The sequence below is a fragment of the Salvelinus sp. IW2-2015 genome, linkage group LG15 (assembly GCF_002910315.2).
Source record: "Salvelinus sp. IW2-2015 linkage group LG15, ASM291031v2, whole genome shotgun sequence".
NCBI lineage: Eukaryota > Metazoa > Chordata > Actinopteri > Salmoniformes > Salmonidae > Salvelinus > Salvelinus sp. IW2-2015.
Window position 1 is genome coordinate 44333364 of NC_036855.1, and position 19803 is coordinate 44353166.

Sequence of the window (19803 nt, forward strand, 5' to 3'; positions counted from 1 at the left end):
ACGCCGATTACATTGCAATCCACGAGGAGACTGCGTGGCAGGCTGTTATGCGAGTGCAGCAAGGAGCAAAGTTAAGTTGCTAGCTAGCATTAAACTAATTGTAATAAAAAATAAAATAAAAAATACATCTTAACATAATCACTAGTTAACTACACATGGTTTATGATATTACTAGTGTAACTAGCTTGTCCTGCATTGCAAATAATCAATGCGGTGCCTGTTAATTTATCATCAAATCACAGCCKACTTCGCCAAACGGGCGATAATTTAACCAAAGCGCATTCGTGAAAAAAGCACAATTGTAGCACCAATGTACCTAACCATGAACATCAATGCCTTTCTTAAAATCAATACACAAGTATATATTTTTAAACCTGCATATTTAGTTAAAAGAAATTCATGTTAGCAGGCAATATTAACTAGGGAAATTGTGTCACTTCTCTTGCGTTCCAGTGCAAGCAGAGTCAGGGTATATGCAGCAGTTTGGGCCGCCTGGCTAGTTGCGAACTGTTTCTTCCTAAAAAAAGACTGTAATTAATTTGCCACAATTTTACGTAAGTATGACAACATTGAATGTAACAGCAATGTAACAGCAATATTTAGACATAGGGTTGCCACACGTTCGGTGAAATACGTAATGGTTCCGTATTTCACTGAAAGAATAAACGTTTTGTTTTCTAAATGATAGTTTCCGGATTTGACCATACTAATGATCTAAGGCTCGTATTTCTGTGTGTTTATTATATTATAATTAAGTCTATGATTTGATAGAGCAGTCTGACTGAGCGGTGGTAGGCAGCAACAGGCTCGTAAGCATTAATTCAAACAGCACTTTCCTGCGTTTGCCAGCAGCTCTTTGCAATGCTTGAAGCACAGCGCTGTTTATGACTTCAAGCCTATCAACGCCGGAGATTRAGCTGGCAATACTATAGTGCCTATAAGAGCATCCAATAGTCAAAGGTTTAAGAAATACAAATGGTATAGAAATGGAGAGAAATAGTCCTATAATAACTACAACCTAAAACTTCTTACCTGGAATATTGAAGACTCATGTTAAAAGGAACCACCAGCTTTCATATGTTCTCATGTTCTGAGCAAGGAACTTTAACTTTAGCTTTTTTACATGGTACCTATTGCACTTTTACTTTCTTTAACATTGTGTTTTTGCATTATTTAAACCAAATTGAACATGTTTCATTATTTATTTGAGACTAAATATATTTTATTTATGTATTATATAAAGTTAAAATAAGTGTTCATTCAGTATTGTTGTAATTGTTATYATTATAAATATAAATWAATAAAAAATTGCCGATTGGTCGAGCTCTAGTGTTGTGTCTAACTGGCATACGTAAGCAGCGCGTGAGTTTCAAGTTTGGGAATGCGTAATTGTATTTGCGTTCACTTTTGATAATGGGGTTTTCCTCAAATGGAACATTCGCGCGTATAACCCACTACCATGTGCGCATTGCTGCGCTTATAATGTGAAGAAATAGCCTAATATTTTATCAAYATTTTAAGCTAAATGTTCTGATCTGTTGTGTCAGCGACAGTTTTTTGAATTAATTTGGGATCTATCGCATCCCACATCTAGACTATGTTTGGAATATTTATTTCTCGCACAGAATATAATAGGTCAACATTTTTACTATGGGGGATAGTAGTGACATAGGCTTGTGCTTTTGCTGATCATTAGGCCTACTCCTCTTGTTGGCTGACGAAACGTGAATGTGGACAGTTCTTCCAATATCTTCAATATGCTCCTCGGAATTGGATAAGGACGAACGTAGTTGCATTCCCGATGTCTGTCTTCACTTGTATGTAGCCTGTGAGAAAGATCCAATCACGTGACGGAGACGCTTCGGATTGCGCAGCTCACTCAGGCAGAAGGGCACAATGCAGCACTCCGGCCGCAAAAGGCATGGATTTTTTAGGGTGCATTGCGGCCACAATGGGGATACCGCCGTGAAATTTGAGGCCTTGTCAAGTGCTTGTCAAATTGTGAATAAGAGACTATTGGAGTGTGTACAGCCTGCGCAAAAAACTAAGCAGTGCTCATGCCTTTCAAGCTACTTTAAAAAAAATCATCATTAGTCTCATCATGCAGCCTTACAATGTATTAAACATTTAATCGGAAAGCAAAATGTTTGTAGAACTAAAGTTACATTAACTCAWAATTAAGCAAATGTGASTACCTATTTCTTTGTTAACCTTTCTAGCCCAGGGGTTCCGCTAGCTGAACACCCACATTCCGCTGAAAAGGCAGCGCGCGAAATTCAAAAATATTTTTTAGAAATATGTAACTTTCACACATTAACAAGTCCAATACAGCAAATGAAAGATAAACATCTTGTTAATCTACCCATCGTGTCCGATTTTTAAAATGTTTTACAGCGAAAACACAACATATATTTATGTTAATCACCACCAAATCCAAAAAACACACAGCCATTTTCCCAGCCAAAGATAGTCACACAAAAGCAGAAAGAGATAAATTAATCACTAACCTTTGATAATCTTCATCAGATGACACTCATAGGACATCATGTTACACAATACATTTATGTTTTGTTCGATAATGTGCATATTTATATCCACAAATCTCGGTTTACATTGGCGCCATGTTCAGAAATGCCTCCAAAATATCCGGAGTAATTACAGAGAGCCACGTCAAATAACAGAAATACTCATCATAAACTTTGATGAAAGATACATGTTTTACATATATAAAAAATACACTGGTTCTTAATGCAACCACTGTCAGATTTTTTTAAACTTTAGGGTAAAGCACACCATGCAATAATCTGAGACGGCGCTCAGAAATACACAACATTTCTCCGCCATGTTGGAGTCAACAGAAATACGAAATTACATCATAAATATTCCCTTACTTTGATGATCTTTCATCAGAATGCAGTGCCAGGATATCCTAGTTCACATGTCCAAACGCTGGTGCCGGTCCAGGCGAACTCGGACAAAAACTTAAAAAGTTATATTGCAGGTCGAATAAACTGGTCAAATTAAGTAGAGAATCAATCTTCAGGATGTTGTTATCATATATATCCAATAACGTTCCAACCGGAGCATTTCTTCATGGCTGTATAAGTAATGAACACATGGCCATATCATGACTAGCGCACGTGACCAGGAACTAGCATTCTGCCTGACCACTGACTCAAATAGCTGCCTCCGGCCTACATCACACTAGAGGCTTCATTCCACATTCTACAGACTGTTGACATCTAGTGGAAGGCGTAGGAAGTGCAAACAGATCCATATTTACAGGAATTGAATAGGCGAGAACTTTAACATCGGGACTCCTTCTCAGAATTCTCACTTCCTGTTTGGAAGTTTGCCTGCCATATGAGTTCTGTTATACTCACAGACATAATTCAAACAGTTTTRGMAACTTCAGAGTGTTCTCTATCCAAYAGTAATAATAATATGCATATATTAGCATCTGGGACAGAGTAGGAGGCAGTTCACTATGGGCACGCGATTCATCCAAAGTGAAACTGCTGCCCCCTATCCCAAACAGGTTTTAACGGCTCAATACCGCGCACTTCCTCAAATCTTTGTTCAATTGTATTCTTCATATTATAAAATAATGCCACGGAATTATAAGAAATTCTTGTCTGCTAAATGAACTAGTGTAGCCCACAGCCGTTTGGCATAGCCACATCAGGACCCATCATAAGGACAACTCAGGGTATGCTATTCTTTTCTTCTGAAATAGACTACATATTCTTCATATCATGCTTCTTTAGACCTGTCTAAAATAAATAATGGATTTATTGTGAAGGTGTAGGCTATAATACATGGATTTATTAGACTTTTTAAAATGGCTCGTAGGCTGTGTGGAAGCCAAGAGATGCTAAATGTGTTTATGTTAATTAACGGTTTCGTGATCGCCACAGCCCTAGATGTTACAGACCATTTTTTGGGGGGGGCAAGTGACTTTAGCTTTTGGACAAGTTAAAAAAAAATCTGTCCTACTTGTCCAAAGGACAGTTGGTTAAAGTGAATTTCAAGCCCTGGGGCTGAGAGAGAAATGTATAGTTGGGGGCTCATGCCATAMATTTTTTTTWATCCTGAATGCATAGTTTTGGAATGAAAGATTCTCCCTGACTAACTTTTATTTTGGTTATTGTTGGTTCTAAAATATCTTATTTAGAAAATATATATAGGTCAATTATCTTTTCTACRCCCTTTATTTGGTTTGTCTTGAGATTTCACTGAAAAGGTTTTTACCCCCCCTCCCAAAACCTGCATTTTTTGGGTGGACATAGGTGGCCTGAAAAACACTTAGGCTGCCCGCATCTACTTTTCTACGCAGAAAAAACCTGCCACTTGTTTTAACGATGTACTAGAATTGGGCATAGCTGAAGGTCAGTTGGCCTATTATCTGAGGAAGATGAATATCATGTGTGTGTTCCAAATGGCACCCTATCCCCTTATGGGCCCTGATCAAAGTATTTCAGTCTATAGGGAAGAAGGTGTCAGTTGGGTCGCAGCTCTTGGCTCTCTTCACTCTTAGGTAGCGTAAATGTATCAACACAAAGTAGGCAAATGTGTGTGATGTCACCAATACCCACTTTCTTGACTCCAACTTCAAAACTCTTAATTCAGTTTGATTCATGCACAGCTTGTAAAGCCCTTACATGGTTCCAGCTCATCATGTTTTCTGAAACTCAAGCCACTTGAGAGGAAATTTGACTGAATGAAGCCGAGGCTGTGACGCTGAACCTATAAGATTCCCCCAGGGAATCTTTCCGCCTGATATGCTATCACTTCAGCCACAGCTGACCATTAATCGCACTGGTATAAATCTTTGACCAGGTGGGTGGTAATTCAGGTGCTGGGACTGTCGTTCYTGCATCTCTAAAATGTAAATATAGGTTTACTATGAAGGATCTTGTGACTAGCGTTAGTTTCAAGTATCCCTTTGGTATGAAGTAAATTACTTTTAAAAAACAAAAACATTTTTTTTTTTTTTTTTTTTCCGGATCCCAGAGAATGGCATTGTGTTTTGGTTTTCATATTGTGGAATAAGTGAGGGCCTTACTAGTTTTGTCAGTTTACCATAAAACATTGAAGTAGATTTTCCCCAAGGAAGCTGTTGGCTGCTTAATATGAGACTTGATAGACATTTTTTAGAATGACCAAATCAGTTGGAGAACAGGAAAATGTTGGAATTTGCCATCCATTGTTGTTTTGAATGGCATAAGACTGATCACACAGGTTGTTTTCATCACAAAGGGAAAATGGAAACTGTAACATAAGGTTACTTTTATTTAATATTTCTAGCATTGCTAAAGGTCATGAAGCTATACCTTCTTATAAAATGTAAATTTGTCATAGATGGATTTGTTGGCTATCTCCTTTCATACCAATGTTCATTAATCCCAATTCTTATTTCTCTTCTTTCTTTCTTTCTTTCTTTCTTTCTTTCTTTCTTTCTTTCTTTCTTTCTTTCTTTCTTGCAGTCTTGGGACGTTTTCTTCCGCAATGCCAATGCAGGTGCTCCCCCGGGCATGGCCCACCAGAGCCCTCTGAGCCTGGCCGGTCTCCCTCAAGCCCAGTCTTTGGCGGGGGCTCAGCCCAACGTGGAGAAGCTGGTGGAGGATCACCTGGCTGTCCAATCCCTCATTCGTGCCTACCAGGTCAGACCAGTCAGCCACCACTGGCTCTCACAGAGCTACAACATTTGAAAACAAGGACAACCATGTCTATACGGTTTTAGTATTTTAACCTTTATTTAACTAGGCAAGTCAGATAAGAACAAATTCTTAGTTTACAAAGATGGCCTACCACGGCTGTGGTACAGCCCGGGATAGAACCAGGGTCTGTAGTGACGCCTCTACCACTGAGATGCCGTGCCTTAAACCGCTGCGCCACTCGGGAGCCAACTAGTAAGCATGCCAAGTAGTTTTACCATTACAAAACATTCAGCAGCCAGAAAGCTATGACTGTTTAACAAAAATATTTTATAAAATGCATCTAGTGGTGGCACACAAGACAAGAACACAGAACCTATTGTTAGTAAACTATTGTAGTCAAAGAAAATAACCAATATTGCCTCCTCGCTATTTGAGTAATCTCTACCTTTTGAGTTTGATGTTTAAAATAGACCATCTTTGTTGTCTGTGAGCATAGCTAAATATTTCCACAAAGTTGACCGTCAGACTTAATGATACCAACTATGCTGATAATGGACTAACATTTTAGTGATATAAAGTACCTGTGCTGAAATGGTTGATATTTGAAAGCTGGGGACAAAGGTGAGATGTCTGTTTTTATACCATAAAGAACTGTGACATCATGATGTTAACTGAAATGCCTATTATAATGTGCACTTGAATGTTTCCTATTTCTATTTTGTTGTATTGTTGTGGTTTTAATTGAAACCTTGTTTTACCATGTGACTAATGTTACCTTATTTCCAGTTGAATGGCCATCACAACGCAGATCTCGATCCTCTTGGCATCAGTTGTATAAATTTTGATGATGCCCCAGTACCTACTGGGGTTCAGAATGTCGGTGAGAAATGTTCCCWCACATCTGTGCGAGACAATAATGAGCTTGTTTGTGTTAATGTTGCTTTCCCATTTCCTCCCTCCCTCCTTTCTCTCTCCTCTTATTTTTCTTTCAAATCCCTTTCAACACTTCTATGTCTCTCTACACTCACACCCCTCCCCCTCTCACCCCCACCTGTCGGATGTTTTGTTCCATTTCCCCTCGGACCTGTTTCTTTAGATCCGTGGGCACCATGTTGCTCAGCTGGACCCTCTGGGGATTATGGATGCCGATCTGGACTCTCACGTCCCCAATGACATTATAACGTCCTCGGATAAACTCGGTGAGGAGAATGAGCCACTCACTACAGATCCTCCGGGCGGCTGGGTAGCTGAGCAATCGCTGTTTGGCATGTAATGCTGGTCTATGTATGGTCTACACTGACCTTCTCTGTAAACATGTGCCCATTTGTCCCTGAAAGGGCTCCTTGCCCCTTGTTTTCCTGAAATGCCACATATTTGCATTGATGCTTTTTGACTTACTTGACTTAAATCTCTTTGCCACCTTGGGAGTATAGGGCGTCCACCGTAGGAGTATCCATGGTTCAGTTTTTGTAGTAATTATTTTTCACCGTTGGGTGGGTGATTTAGCCCAGACAGCTGGGCCCACTGTTATCATGTTGCTCAGCTGTACCCTYTGGGGATTATGGATGCCCGTCTGGACTCTCACGTCCCCATTTACATTATAACATCCTCGGATAAACTTGGTGAGTAGAATGAGCCACTCAYTATGAGCCTCTCACAGATCCGCCGTCGACTGGGTAGCTAAGCAAGCTCTGTTTGGCATGAAATGCTGGTTTTTGTGTGGCCTACGCCGGCCTTCCTCTGTATAAAGATGTCGCCGTACTGTATGGCTGMCGTTTTGCGAGCTCCGGCCCTACTTTGCTATTTTCCACATCGACGGGGCTGCAGGGGAGCRGGTCAAGAGCTTCAAGTTTATTTTTGTACATTTTATTCATTAACATTTATTTAACTAGGCAAGTCGGTTAAGAACAAATACAATGACTGCCTACCCTGGCCAAACCCGGACGMCGCTGGGCCATTTGTGTGCGCTGCCCTATGGGACTCCCAATCACGGCCGGATGTAATGCAGCCTGGATTCAAACCAGGGACTGCAGTGACGTCTCTGCACTGAGATGCAGTGCCTTAGACCGCTGCGCCACTCGGGAGCCCTAKGTGTCCAAATCACTAAGGACTTAAAATGGTCCACAAACACTCCTTGGGAGGTTGAAAAGGTTTGGAATGGGCCCTCAAAAGTTCTACCAATTTAGAGCATCTTGACTGTTTGCATCACTGCTTGTATGGCAACAACACCGCCCTCAATCTCATGGCACTACAAAGGGTKGTGCGGCAGGCCAGTACATCACTGTGGCCAAGCTCCCTGTCATCCAGGACCTCCATATCAGGAAGGTCCGGAAAATCGTATAACACTCCTGCCACCCAAGCCATAGACTGTTCTCTCTGCTTTCGCACGGCAAGCTGTACCGTTGCATCAAATCTGACACCAACAGGCTGCTGAACAGCATCTTGTTCCCCAAGCCATAAGACTGCTGAACAGCTAATAAAATGGCTACACGSATGATCTGAGTTGACCCTTGTATTTTATTTCTATTTTTACACCATCTCTATGCACACTCAAAGGACTCTGCACACTCCACTCACACACTGATACTTCAACTCACACACCTTCAATTAATTTGCTCACACACTTAACATGCACATACMCTACATATACAAAAGTATGTGAACACCCCTTCAAATGAATGGATTTGGACATTTCCGCCACACCCGTTGCTGACAGGCGTATAAAATTGAGCACAAAGCCATGCAAACTCCATAGACAAACATTGCCAGTAGAATGGCCTTACTGAAGAGCTCAGTAACTTTCAACATGGCACCATCACAGGATGCCACCTTTCCAACAAGTCATTTTGTCAAATTTCTGTCATAGTAGAGCTGCCCCAGTCAACTATAAGTGCTGTTATTGTGAAGTGGAAATGTCGAGGAGCAACAACGGCTCAGCCGCGAAATGGTAAGCCACACAAGCTCACAGAACGRGACCACCGAGGTGCTGAWACGTGTAGCGCGTACAAATCATATATCCTCTGTTGTTAGACTCAATACCGAGTTCCAAACTGCCTCTGGAGCAATGACAGCACAATAACTGTTCGTCGGGAGCTTCATGAAATGGGTTTCCATGGCCAAGCAGCCACACACAAGCCTAAAATCACCATGCACAAAGCCAAGCGTCGGCTGGAGTGGTGTAAAGCTTACCTCTATTGGACTCTAGAGCAGTGGAAACGCGTTCTCTGGAGTGATGAATCACGGATGTCTGTAGAACGCTACTTGCCCAAATGCATAGTGTCAACTGTAAAGTTTGGTAGAGGAGGAATAATGGTCTGGGGCTGTTTGGGCTAGGCCCSTTAGTTCCAGTGAAGTGAAATCGTAATGCTACAGCATACAATAACATTCTAGACGATTCTGTGCTTCCAACTTTGTGGCAACAGTTTGGGGAAGGCCCTTTCCTGTTTCTGCATGACAATGCCCCCGTGCACAAAGCGAGGTCCATACAGAAATGCTTTGAGATTGGTGTGGAAGAACTTGACTGGCCTGCCCAGAGCCCTGACCTCAACCCCATCGAAGGCCTTTGGGATGAGTTGGAACACTTACTGCGAGCCAGGCCTTATCGCCCAACATCAGTGACTGACCTCACTAATGCTCTTGTGGCTAATGCTCTTGTGGCTGAATGGAAGCAAGTCCACGCAGCAATGTTTCCGACATCTAGTGGAAACCCTTCCCAGAAGAGTGGAGGCTGTTATAGCAGCAAAGGAGGGACCAACTCCATATCAATGCCCATGATTTTGGAATGAGGTGTTTGACGAGCAGGTGTCCACATACTTTTGTTCATGTAGTGTACATTTATACTGACTCCACACACTACTCGCATACAACCACCATATACACTGCTGCTACTCTGTCATATATCCTGATGCTGTGTCACCTTAACCCTATACATATCAAACTCTATCACTCCAGCATCCCCGCACATGGTAAATATGGTCATGGATTTGACCCTGTATATAGCTTACTTGCTTTCTCGTGTTCTTATTTTTATTTCTCGTGTGTTTTTGTTCCACCTAATGTTATTTTTAGTAATACATTGATATTGATTACTGCGTTGTTGGGTTTAGAGCTTGCAAGAAATGCATTTCACTGTACTAGTGAATGTGACATTAAAACTTATCCGAAGTGGTAGTCGATCATTTTTCTACAATGCTCTATGATCAAGACTGTGCTTTGTCTGACCTCTCGTTCTAGACCTGTCCAGTTTGTCTGGACCTACCGGGAGTTATTTCCCACTGGCATAGCTCTGAGCGGTCGTTGAGKTACACAAGCCCTCTTACCACGACAAAGTGACAGTCCAAAAAGCATCAATACAAATAGCAGTTTCTTAGGTAGCACTTCTTTGTAGGACAGATCTGTACTGTATGACTTCTCTGTCTGCAGGCAGCCAAGCACAAATTGAAATGAAAGTTAAATGCCGTTATAACAATATTGTCTAGAGTGCTCCATTAAGTTCACATACAGTAGCCTTCTTGAGTGACACSGCTACATCCCCAGTTTGAAGCCAGTGTCGCATCACTGGTTTTAATGACATGATTTAAGTGTCCCATTACACTCCTGTCTATCAGTGGCGGGACATATTTAGAGTCCTCCTAGATTTTCTGGCGTATCTCCTAAATCTACTAACCATCTTRCTTGACCGGACCACATTCTCCCTCACATTACTCACACCCTTTCTTGGGTATGGCCAAAAAATCCCGTCTTTCAATCTACTTCTCAGTAAAAATTAACAGCTATTCAACGCATTTGTAGTTTCCTTCTGAAGTACGGTATAGGGGGGGCAGGAGTTTTCTCTGCTGCCAACTCTAACTTTTAGGCCTTAGTTCTCACTCACTGTTCACAACAACAGCTACAGTATGACTCTTAACAGTAAGATAGTAACTGTTTGGAAAGGTAAATCACCTTCAACATGGATTATAAGAAAAAAGGGGAGGGAAGTGACATTTCTATGAACCAGCATACCCCTAAACCTTGTACCCCTCTTCTTCTTGATGACTGAATAGTCTAATTAGTGGTGCTCTCAAGATCTGTATACTTTCTGCATGTCTGATGGTTATTAGTTCCAGTACAGCACGTCTCGGTCTGCATGGGACGTTTTTCAGTTTGGCTGTGATCCGGGTGTGATTTGTGATTTGTGCATTCTGCAGCAAGGCAGGTACAGCATTTTCTAGATGTAATTGGCACTTAAAGCTGTGTTTKCCACCCTTGTTGTGGTTGGTGCTGCGCTGTCGCTAGAGTTCAGAAGCAGTCACTCAGTGGTGCTGCTGTGGTGATTGACGTTGTGAGGGGGGGATTCTCGCAAACAAATCGAAGTTAAAAGAACAAGCCAGTGGTCTAGCGRTCTAAACCGCTGCCTCTGGCACATGTCTATAGTGTCTGCATAAATTTGAATCCGGCCTACTGCCCTTTKACACAACTCTCCTATCTTTCCCCACTGTCATCCTCTCTTTATAAAGTGCTATCGGTGTTTGCTCACAGCGGAGTGCGCAGCTGAAATTTTACTTTGCAAATGCCAAACCACCATCTGTGGTGGGAGGGTTCCAGATTCTTCTTCTTCTGCCTTCCCTGGCTGCAGAAATCACGATGGTGGCCTCTGGTATGCAGAGACGGTGGAAACATTATCAAACTATCTCTGTGTTACATTCACACAAGCAGTTTTCCATAACTAGGTAGCTAGCTATAGTCTTTCAAGCTAACTTTGCTGTGGTTTGCTACTCGGCATAGCTAGCTAGCTATATGTAGTTAGTAGGAAAATGCCCAAATCAGCTTATGGCCGTCTGGAAAACCGTTCACCTGCTTACTAGTCGTAAATACAAGTTGGAATCATCTCTGTACCCAGAGTTATTCAAAATGCTAAAATCTAATGTCCCCTACTAAGGAAATTACTTCGGCAGTACTTTAGCGTTCTCAACAAGTTTGAAACGCATGAATGGACGTATTTCGTTGCTCCGAGTTATACAAGTTGTATTTTGGAAAACTGACTGGACGTAAACGTGGTTTTGGCAAGCTAGCTAGCGGCCTACTTTGTTGTTGGTTACATGTCACCGTATATTTATTTTTTATCACATTAGCTAACTTTAGCCATAGTTAGCTGGCATTGTAATGTTCCATAAATGTGCCTACTTAGCTTATTTTGCTMGTAGCAAATCCCTTTTTTTCTCCTTTTTTTTTTACTATCAACAAACCTAGTCCCTTAAAAAAAAAAAAAAAGGGGTTTCCGGCAAGAAATCAATTAAATTGTACCAAGTCAAGTTAGCTACGTACGAACACACATCACCAGCAATAGATACTAGCGGCGCCAGTAGCGCCATTTACTCTGAGTGTGATAGGCGAGAACTCTTCTTCGCCGAGAGTATAATTCGAGAGAAGGACTTCTTATTGTCWGCGAGAACCACCCAAAGTTTCACTTCGATTTTAGTTTGCTGACCCCTTCAGTGTGTTTGAGAAGTGGTAGAGTTGACCCTGATGTCCATGATGGAGAATGGGGGCATGGGTCACTAACCTTTTCCGGGTTTCTCTCCCCCTGATGCCTCCTCCAGACCTGGCAATGTTCAAGGACCGTCTCAGTATTCTAACTGTCGGAGGTATGGAAACACAAGTCTCCCTGTAGTTTTGTCCCTWTCTCTGTGCCTGAATATTTGCTTTTTGTATTGTTTGCGTAGGAATTTTTGCTATATCTTTCTCACATCTTTTTTTGTTGGCTTTTCAGTGGAATACACTTGATAAACAACTGCTTGTGTTCTCGTTGGAATGTTTGGTTATTTATCACATGATCGGATTCTAAGCCATCAGCAGCCCTGAAATAAAGGAGAAAGTTAGAGCCTCTCTCTAGCAGCCCCAGTGTGTGGGTGTCGGAGAACACGAACATCTTAAGACAATATGTTCCTCTTTATGTCAGTGTACTCCTTTAGTGCTTTCCTGTTGAAGCTCTACCTGAGTAGACAATTTTGGAGTGGTAGGTAATAGATAAGCTTATTTCAAACTACAAAAGTGTTTAGTGTAGTGGTACAGTACCTAGTCACATTCCTCTCAAACTGTGGTGAAATTTGTTTACATTATCTGGCAGAACATTTCAACCACKAAGTCCCAGTTGGATCGCAGTTGAAGAATACATTATACATTTATTTTCATGTAAAACAACTTTGTTTCAGAATCAGATTGCGTATCACATTTCAGAGCTGACAAACATTGGGGGATATATACACTCGGTGGCCAGTTTATTAGGTACACCCATCTGAATTCTTTGGGGCATGGAAACATTGCTCAATTGGTATCAAGGGACCTAACGTGTGCCAGTAAAACATTCCCCACACCATTACACCACCGCCACCAGCCTGTACTGTTGACACCAGCAGGATGGGGCCATGAACTCATGCTGCTTACGCCAAATCCTAACTCTGCCATCAGCATGACGCAACAGGATCCTTGATTTGTCGGACCAGGCAATGTTTTTCCAAGACTCAATTGTCCAGTATTCGTGACCGCGTGCCAACTGTAGCCACTAATTGTTGKTTTTCGCTGATAAAGTAGAATCAGGTGTGCTCGTCTGCGGGAATAGCCCATCTGTGACACGGACCAACGAGTTGTGCATTCCCAGATGCCGTTCTGCACACCACTGTTGTACTGCGCCGTTATTTGCCTCTTTGTGGCCACCCTGTTAGCTTACACGATTCTTGCCATTCTCCTTCAAAATAACATCAACTAGCTGTTTTTGCCCACAGGACTTCCTCTGACTGGATGTTTTTTGTTTGTTTCACCATTCTCGGTAAACCCTAGGTCAGGTATCCCCATCTGGTGTCCTGTGGGAGATTTTTATTTTGCCCCACAGGTTTTAAGCAAAAACAAATCAAATTATTATTTAAAATAGTTTTGACATAAGAATAAAGACACCAGCAAAATCAGCTCAAATGTTTATTTAGGAAATCTGTTACAAATATTTCTCAAGCATTTCAAAATATTCCCACGCATTATAGATCGAGTGCATTCAGAAAGTATTAAAAACCCTTGACTTTTTCCACATTTTGTTGTGTTACAGCCTTATTCTAAAATGGATTAAATAAAATAAAAAAKCTCATCAATTTACACACAATACCTCATAATGACAAAACGAAAACAGATTTTWMGAAATGTTTGCAAATATATTAAAAATGAAAAACGGATACCTTATTTACATAAATATTCAGACCCTGTGCTATCAGACTCAAATTTGAGCTCAGGTGTATCCGGTTTCTATTGATCATCCTTGATGTTTCTACAACTTGATTGGAGTCCACCTGTGGTAAATTCAACTGATTGGACATGGTTTGGAAAGGYACACGCCTGTCTAAGGTCCCACAATTCACAGTGCATGTCTGAGCAAAAACCAAGCCATGAGGTCAAAGGAGTTGTCCGTAGAGCTCCGAGACAGGATTCTGTCGAGGCACAGACCTGTGGAAGGGTACCAAAACATTTCTGCAGCATTGAAGGTCCCCCAAAACACAGCGGCCTCCATAATTCTGAAAATGGAAGAAGTTTGGATCCACCAAGACTCTTCCTAGAGAACCCGATGGTCACTCTGATGGAGCTCCAGAGTCCTCTGTGGAGATGGGAGAATCTTCCAGAAGGACAACCATCTCTGCAGCACTCCAACAATCAGGCCTTTATGGTGGAGTGGCCAGATGGAAGCCACTCCTCAGTAAAAGGCACATGGCGGCCCACTTGAAGTTTGCCAAAAGGCATCAAAAGACTCAGACCGTGAGAAACAAGATTCTCTGGTCTGATGAAACCAAGATTGTGCTCTTTGGTCTGAATGCCAAGCGTCACGTCTGGAGGAAACCTGGCACCATCCCGACGGTGAAGGTTTTCAAAGATCTCTCTGTACATTGCTCTGTTCATCTTTCCCTCGATCATGACTATTCTCCCAGTCCCTGCTGCTGAAAAACATCCCCACAGCATGATACTGCCACCATCATGCTTCACCGTAGGGATGGTGCCAAATTTCCTCCAGACGTGATGCTTGGCATTCAGGCCAAAGAGTTCAATCTTGGTTTCATCAGACCAGAGAATCTTGTATCTCATGGTCTGTGAGAGTATTTAGGTGCTTTTTGGTAGTATAGTGGGCTGTCATTATTTAATATAATCCCTTCTGTCTGGCCACTACCATGAAGGCCTGAATGGTGTGCTGCAGAGGTGTTTGTCCTTCTGGAAGTTTCTCCCATCTCCACAGAGGAACTCTAAAGCTCCAATCAGAGTGACCATCAAGTACTTGGTCACCTCCTTGACCAAGGCCCTTCTCCCCCAATTGCTCAGGTTGCCTGTGCGGCCAGCTCTAGGAATGATGGAGGACACTGTTCTTGATGACCTTCAATGCTGCAGAAATGTTTTGCTACCCTTCCCCAGATCTGTGCCTCAACACAATCCTGTCTCGGAGCTCTATGGACAATTCCTTTGACCGCATGGCTTGGTTTTTGTTTTGACATGCACTGTGAACTTTGGGACCAAATCATGTCCAATCAATTGAAYTTACCACAGGTGGACTCCAATCAAGTTGTAGAAACATCTCAAGGATGATCAATTAAAACAGGATGCACCTGAGCTCAATTTCAAGTTTGATAGCAAAGGGTCTGAATACTYACGTAAATAAGGTATTTCACTTTGTTATTATGGGGTATTGTGTGTAGATTGCATTTAATCAATTTTAGAATAAGGCTGTAACGTAACAAAGTGGAATAAGTCAATGGGTCTGAATAGTTTTCGAAKGCACTATATATATTTATTTATTATAGTGCCTTCGGAAAGTATTCAGGTGTTCTAAAACTTTTGACCGTGTGTGTGTGTGTGCACGTATATACACTACCGGTCAAAAGTTTTAGAACACTTACTCATTCAAGGGTTTTTCTTTATTTGTACTATTTTYGACATTGTAGATTAATAGTGAATACATAAACTATGAAATAATACATATGGAATCCTATAGTAACCAAAGAATTGTTAAAACAAATCCAAATATATTTTATCTTTTGAGATTCTTCGAATAGCCACCAATTGCCTTGATGACAGCTTTGCACACTCTTGGCATTCTCTCAACCAGCTTCATGAGGTAGTAGTTAATAGTTAATTTGTGGAATTTCTTTCCTCAATGCGTTTGAGCCAATCAGTAGTGTTGTAACAAGGTAGGGGTGGTATACAGAAGATGTCTCTATTTGGTAAAAGCCCAAGTCCATATTATGWCAAGACCAGCTCAAATAAGCTAAGAGAAACGACAGTCCATCATTACTTTAAGACATGAAGGTCAGTCGATACGGAACATTTCAAGAACTTTGAACGTTTCTTCAAGTGCAGTTGCAAGAAACATCAAACGCTATGATGAAACTGGCTCTCATGAGGACYGCCACAGGAATGGAAGACCCAGAGTTACCTCTGCTGCAGAGGATAAGTTCATTAGAGTTACCAGCCTCAGAAATTGCAGCCCAAATAAATGCTTCACAGAGTTCAAGTAACAGACACATCTCAACATCAGCTTTTTGTGCGTATGGACAATGTCTGGGATTATTTCATATCAGATCATGAAACATGGGACCAACACTTTACATGTTACCTTTTATATTTTTGTTTCTATGTATAATCAACTCCTTACTCATAACATGCACCCAAATGCTGTTGATGCTTTGTTTTTGGAAATGTACACTAATGTTCTTGTACTTTACTTCCTGCGCTTGGTGTAAGACGACATACTGTAGAAAAGCAGGATTCTGCCTCTGAATAACGTTTTGAATATTTAAATTTCGTTAATTTAGCAGATGCTCTTATCCAGAGCGACTTACAGGAGCAATTAGGGTCAAGTGCCTTGCTCAAGGGCATTTTTCACCTAGTGGGCTCTGGGATATGAACCAGCGACCTTTTGGTTACTGGCCCAACGCTCTTAACCGCTAGGATACCAGCTGCCCTGTGACGATAAAATCACCCACATCTCGGTGCACCTATTATGCTTTTGTACTTCTGCATGATTCTTGGGTCCAGACTAATGCGAGGCGATGGCTTCCATGGAACCCCCATGATACACAATGTATATAGATGTGTGCCATCTGGCTGGTGATGGCAATGACCTGGTCATTGGGGAGCCACTTCTCTCCACTATGTAGCGAGAGAGTGTGTATTCCTTGCAGTGTGCTTCTGTCTGTGGCGTTTAGGAGGCATTTAGGAACAGCCATATTGTTGCCTTGTGGGCTGGCAGTGTTGGTGTTGGAAGTGAATTTGCTAGTGAGTGTGTAGAGTCTGCAAGAAGCTGCTCTCCATGTCCTTGGAGAAACTCTACTTCTACTTGTCAGGTCAGCTAATTGCTGTTTTTTTCTGATGTCTCAGCGTTATAGGATACCCATAGTTTTTCCWGCCTCATGTCCAGTCATTTGAACCTTTGTTCTGTCATTCAACTTATTCTTTGCGTGGATACTCTTTGATATCACTCAAGTCTCCATCGTTGACACACATTTCAGTAACACACATGAACAAACCCACACACACATTATTTTTCATTTCTCTTTTCTTTGAGCTATTCTCTATTCTATTTAATATAATCCCTATTACTGCCAACCTTTTCTTGCTAGAGCTATTAACATTATTAAATTCTAATTTCCTGTATCACCAATACTCACACATCCTTTGCCATTGATGCGTCGACTAGCCTACTCCATAGTTGTTAATTTGGGGATTGCAACATGTTGCKTTTCTCTTTTTTTTGAGGCAATCAAATAAGATTAAATTAAGTGTCTCTGTTTATCTTCGATTGCCCTGAATTCTATTTCATTACCTTTTTTGGCACCAGCATTTTAACTAAGAGTCACCTCTACCATAAATCAACAATCAATTGAATTATAGTTATCCTCCTGACACATAGATGCCACACTACAAATTCAGCTCATGACATYTCATCCTTTCTTGACTGCCTCAAAATATATTTTTTAATTGGCTTTCATCTCCTGGAGAATCTAGTCCCCATAAAAATATGGGGAAAATCTAAATTGTTCATTTTAAGCAGGCATTGACGTGTGTGTGRCTGGTTAGGTGTGTTTTTTCCCCCACGCTTGCATTGTTGGGTAGAGTTTTAACACGTTCATGTTTCCCCTACCAGCTATTGTTTGCCTGGTGAGTGTTTTAATAACAKATTTTCAAAGTGTCTGTACGTTTTGTAGAGAAGGCGCTAATCCAGGGTAGGCTAATATCTTTGAAAAACAGGTGACCTAAAACTGATATCTGGTGACCTAAAACTGGGGTAGCCTTCCCTTACTTCATTGACAATCTGCGTATTTTAGATGCTATCACCCACTCCATACCCTCTTTTTAATATGCTTTCAACTCAAATCAACCGAAATCATGGCCATATACCAGAGAAGCACTGAAGCCATAGAGACATGGGCTCAGACTCGCATCACAGRAAACACCATTTTGAAATTAGCTTTGTAAATGACAGTTACCACTATTTTCAGAACATATATAGGCCTACGTGATTCACTGGATCTTAAMGTGTAGAAGAATATTGATAATTTAAATTATATTTTTCCTAAGTCATGTGCATTCTGCTAGACCCTGTAAATACCAGAATAGTGACTGTTTACATCTGTGTTAAGATCACAAGGACTCATCTGTCTGCCACCCCGTTTAGTTCAGGAAGGGCAGTTTGCGTGAATATTCCACTTTAGAATAGATAACATTTATCAGATTGATAATAGTACATTTACATTTAAGTCATTTAGCAGACGCTCTTATCCAGAGCCTAGTACTCTTGCTTCAATGACACTAATGATATTTTCTTGTTTGTTTTTTGTTTTTTTGGACCCCACTGCTTGTTTTTACCCACTGCTCCCCTCTGCTCATGTCTCACCSCTTCATTTACTTTTCCTATCCACGGCGTATCCTTTCATGTTGCATGCCTCCACCTTTGTCCTGTTTGTTTGCCTGTGATGCTGCACCACCTTTGATTTTGCTGCATTRCCTCCGTGTTGCCGTTATGGTGCCATCGACCATATGGCATATTCCTGTTTTCATCCATCATTGCCCTCCTTTTTCTCCCTAACTCATCTCTGCTTGTTTTGTTTTGTTTCGTTTTCTTTCCATGGGGAATGTCTTTGTGGCCTACATTCTTTCCCCTGTGTTTCCTCCTCTGGACTGACTGTCCCCGCATCTGCCCCCCTCAACCCCCGCCACCCCCTCCCTCCTGCCACTCTGCCCTTCTGGATGGTCTGCTGCCCCCTGCGTGCTGAACAGGCTTTTATGGACTGGACGAGTCGGACTTGGACAAAGTGTTCCGCCTGCCTACCACCACCTTTATCGGGGGCACTGAGACCGCCTTGCCCCTGAGGGAGATAATCCGCCGCCTGGAGGTATCCAAACTAAACCGCACACACGCATACACCGGTCTGTCTCTCGAAGTAGGGTTCTTGCCAATCGTTTCTCTTGAACGAGTGAAAAGTGTACATTCAGGCTCATTTTCATAGTCAGTGACGAGACACRCTGTCCCATTTTTTTCAGATGGCCTACTGCCAGCACATCGGGGTTGAGTTCATGTTCATCAATGACCTAGACCAGTGCCAGTGGATCCGGGAAAAGTTTGAGAAGCCCGGCGTCATGCAGTTCACCCTGGAGGAGAAGAGGACCCTGCTGGCCCGCATGGTTCGCTCCACCAGGTCAGAGCCACGCCCCCCCCCAAAAAGTTCCATCCCCCACTTACCCATCAAATAATATCAATTAATCAAATGCATTTATAAAGTCCTTTTCACGTCAGCAGTTGTCACGAATTGCTTTCGCAGTCCACCTTGTCATAGTGCTTGTCCAGATTTCAGTCATTGCAGGGCTCCAGACTGCGACCCATTTTGTCACATTTTATGACCTTTTGACTTAGCTGTGCAAGTAAAAACATTTATTGGTCGCATCGATGCGAGCTGCACATTCTACATGCTCACCTCACTCCAACCTTAGTATTTTTTTTAAGCTACTGAAACCATGATTTCGTCAAACAGTAATGTGCATTATCCTCATGATTCCTGTAGTGAAAGTCTCTGTAATGCCCCATGCCTGTTTCTCTGGGCCTGCTGCTGTGAAGAGCGAGCCACTCACACCCCCTCCCCCACAC

The 19803-nt window shown here is 41.9% G+C and overlaps 1 protein-coding gene across 3 annotated transcripts in view; it reads left to right on the forward strand.

The window, feature by feature from the left end:
* The window catches only part of ogdha (oxoglutarate dehydrogenase a), a 90003-nt gene that overhangs the window by 41869 nt on the left and 28331 nt on the right, over positions 1-19803 (forward strand). For 2 of the 3 annotated variants that reach the window (XM_024003335.2, XM_024003336.3), the window contains exons 3-6: positions 5487-5663; positions 6757-6859; positions 18939-19054; positions 19203-19357. In XM_024003335.2, coding sequence (XP_023859103.1) covers positions 5487-5663; positions 6757-6859; positions 18939-19054; positions 19203-19357 — 551 coding nt within the window. Of the gene's footprint in view, positions 1-5486; positions 5664-6446; positions 6541-6756; positions 6860-18938; positions 19055-19202; positions 19358-19803 lie in introns of all 3 variants that reach the window. The other variant, XM_024003337.2, reaches the window with a different exon arrangement.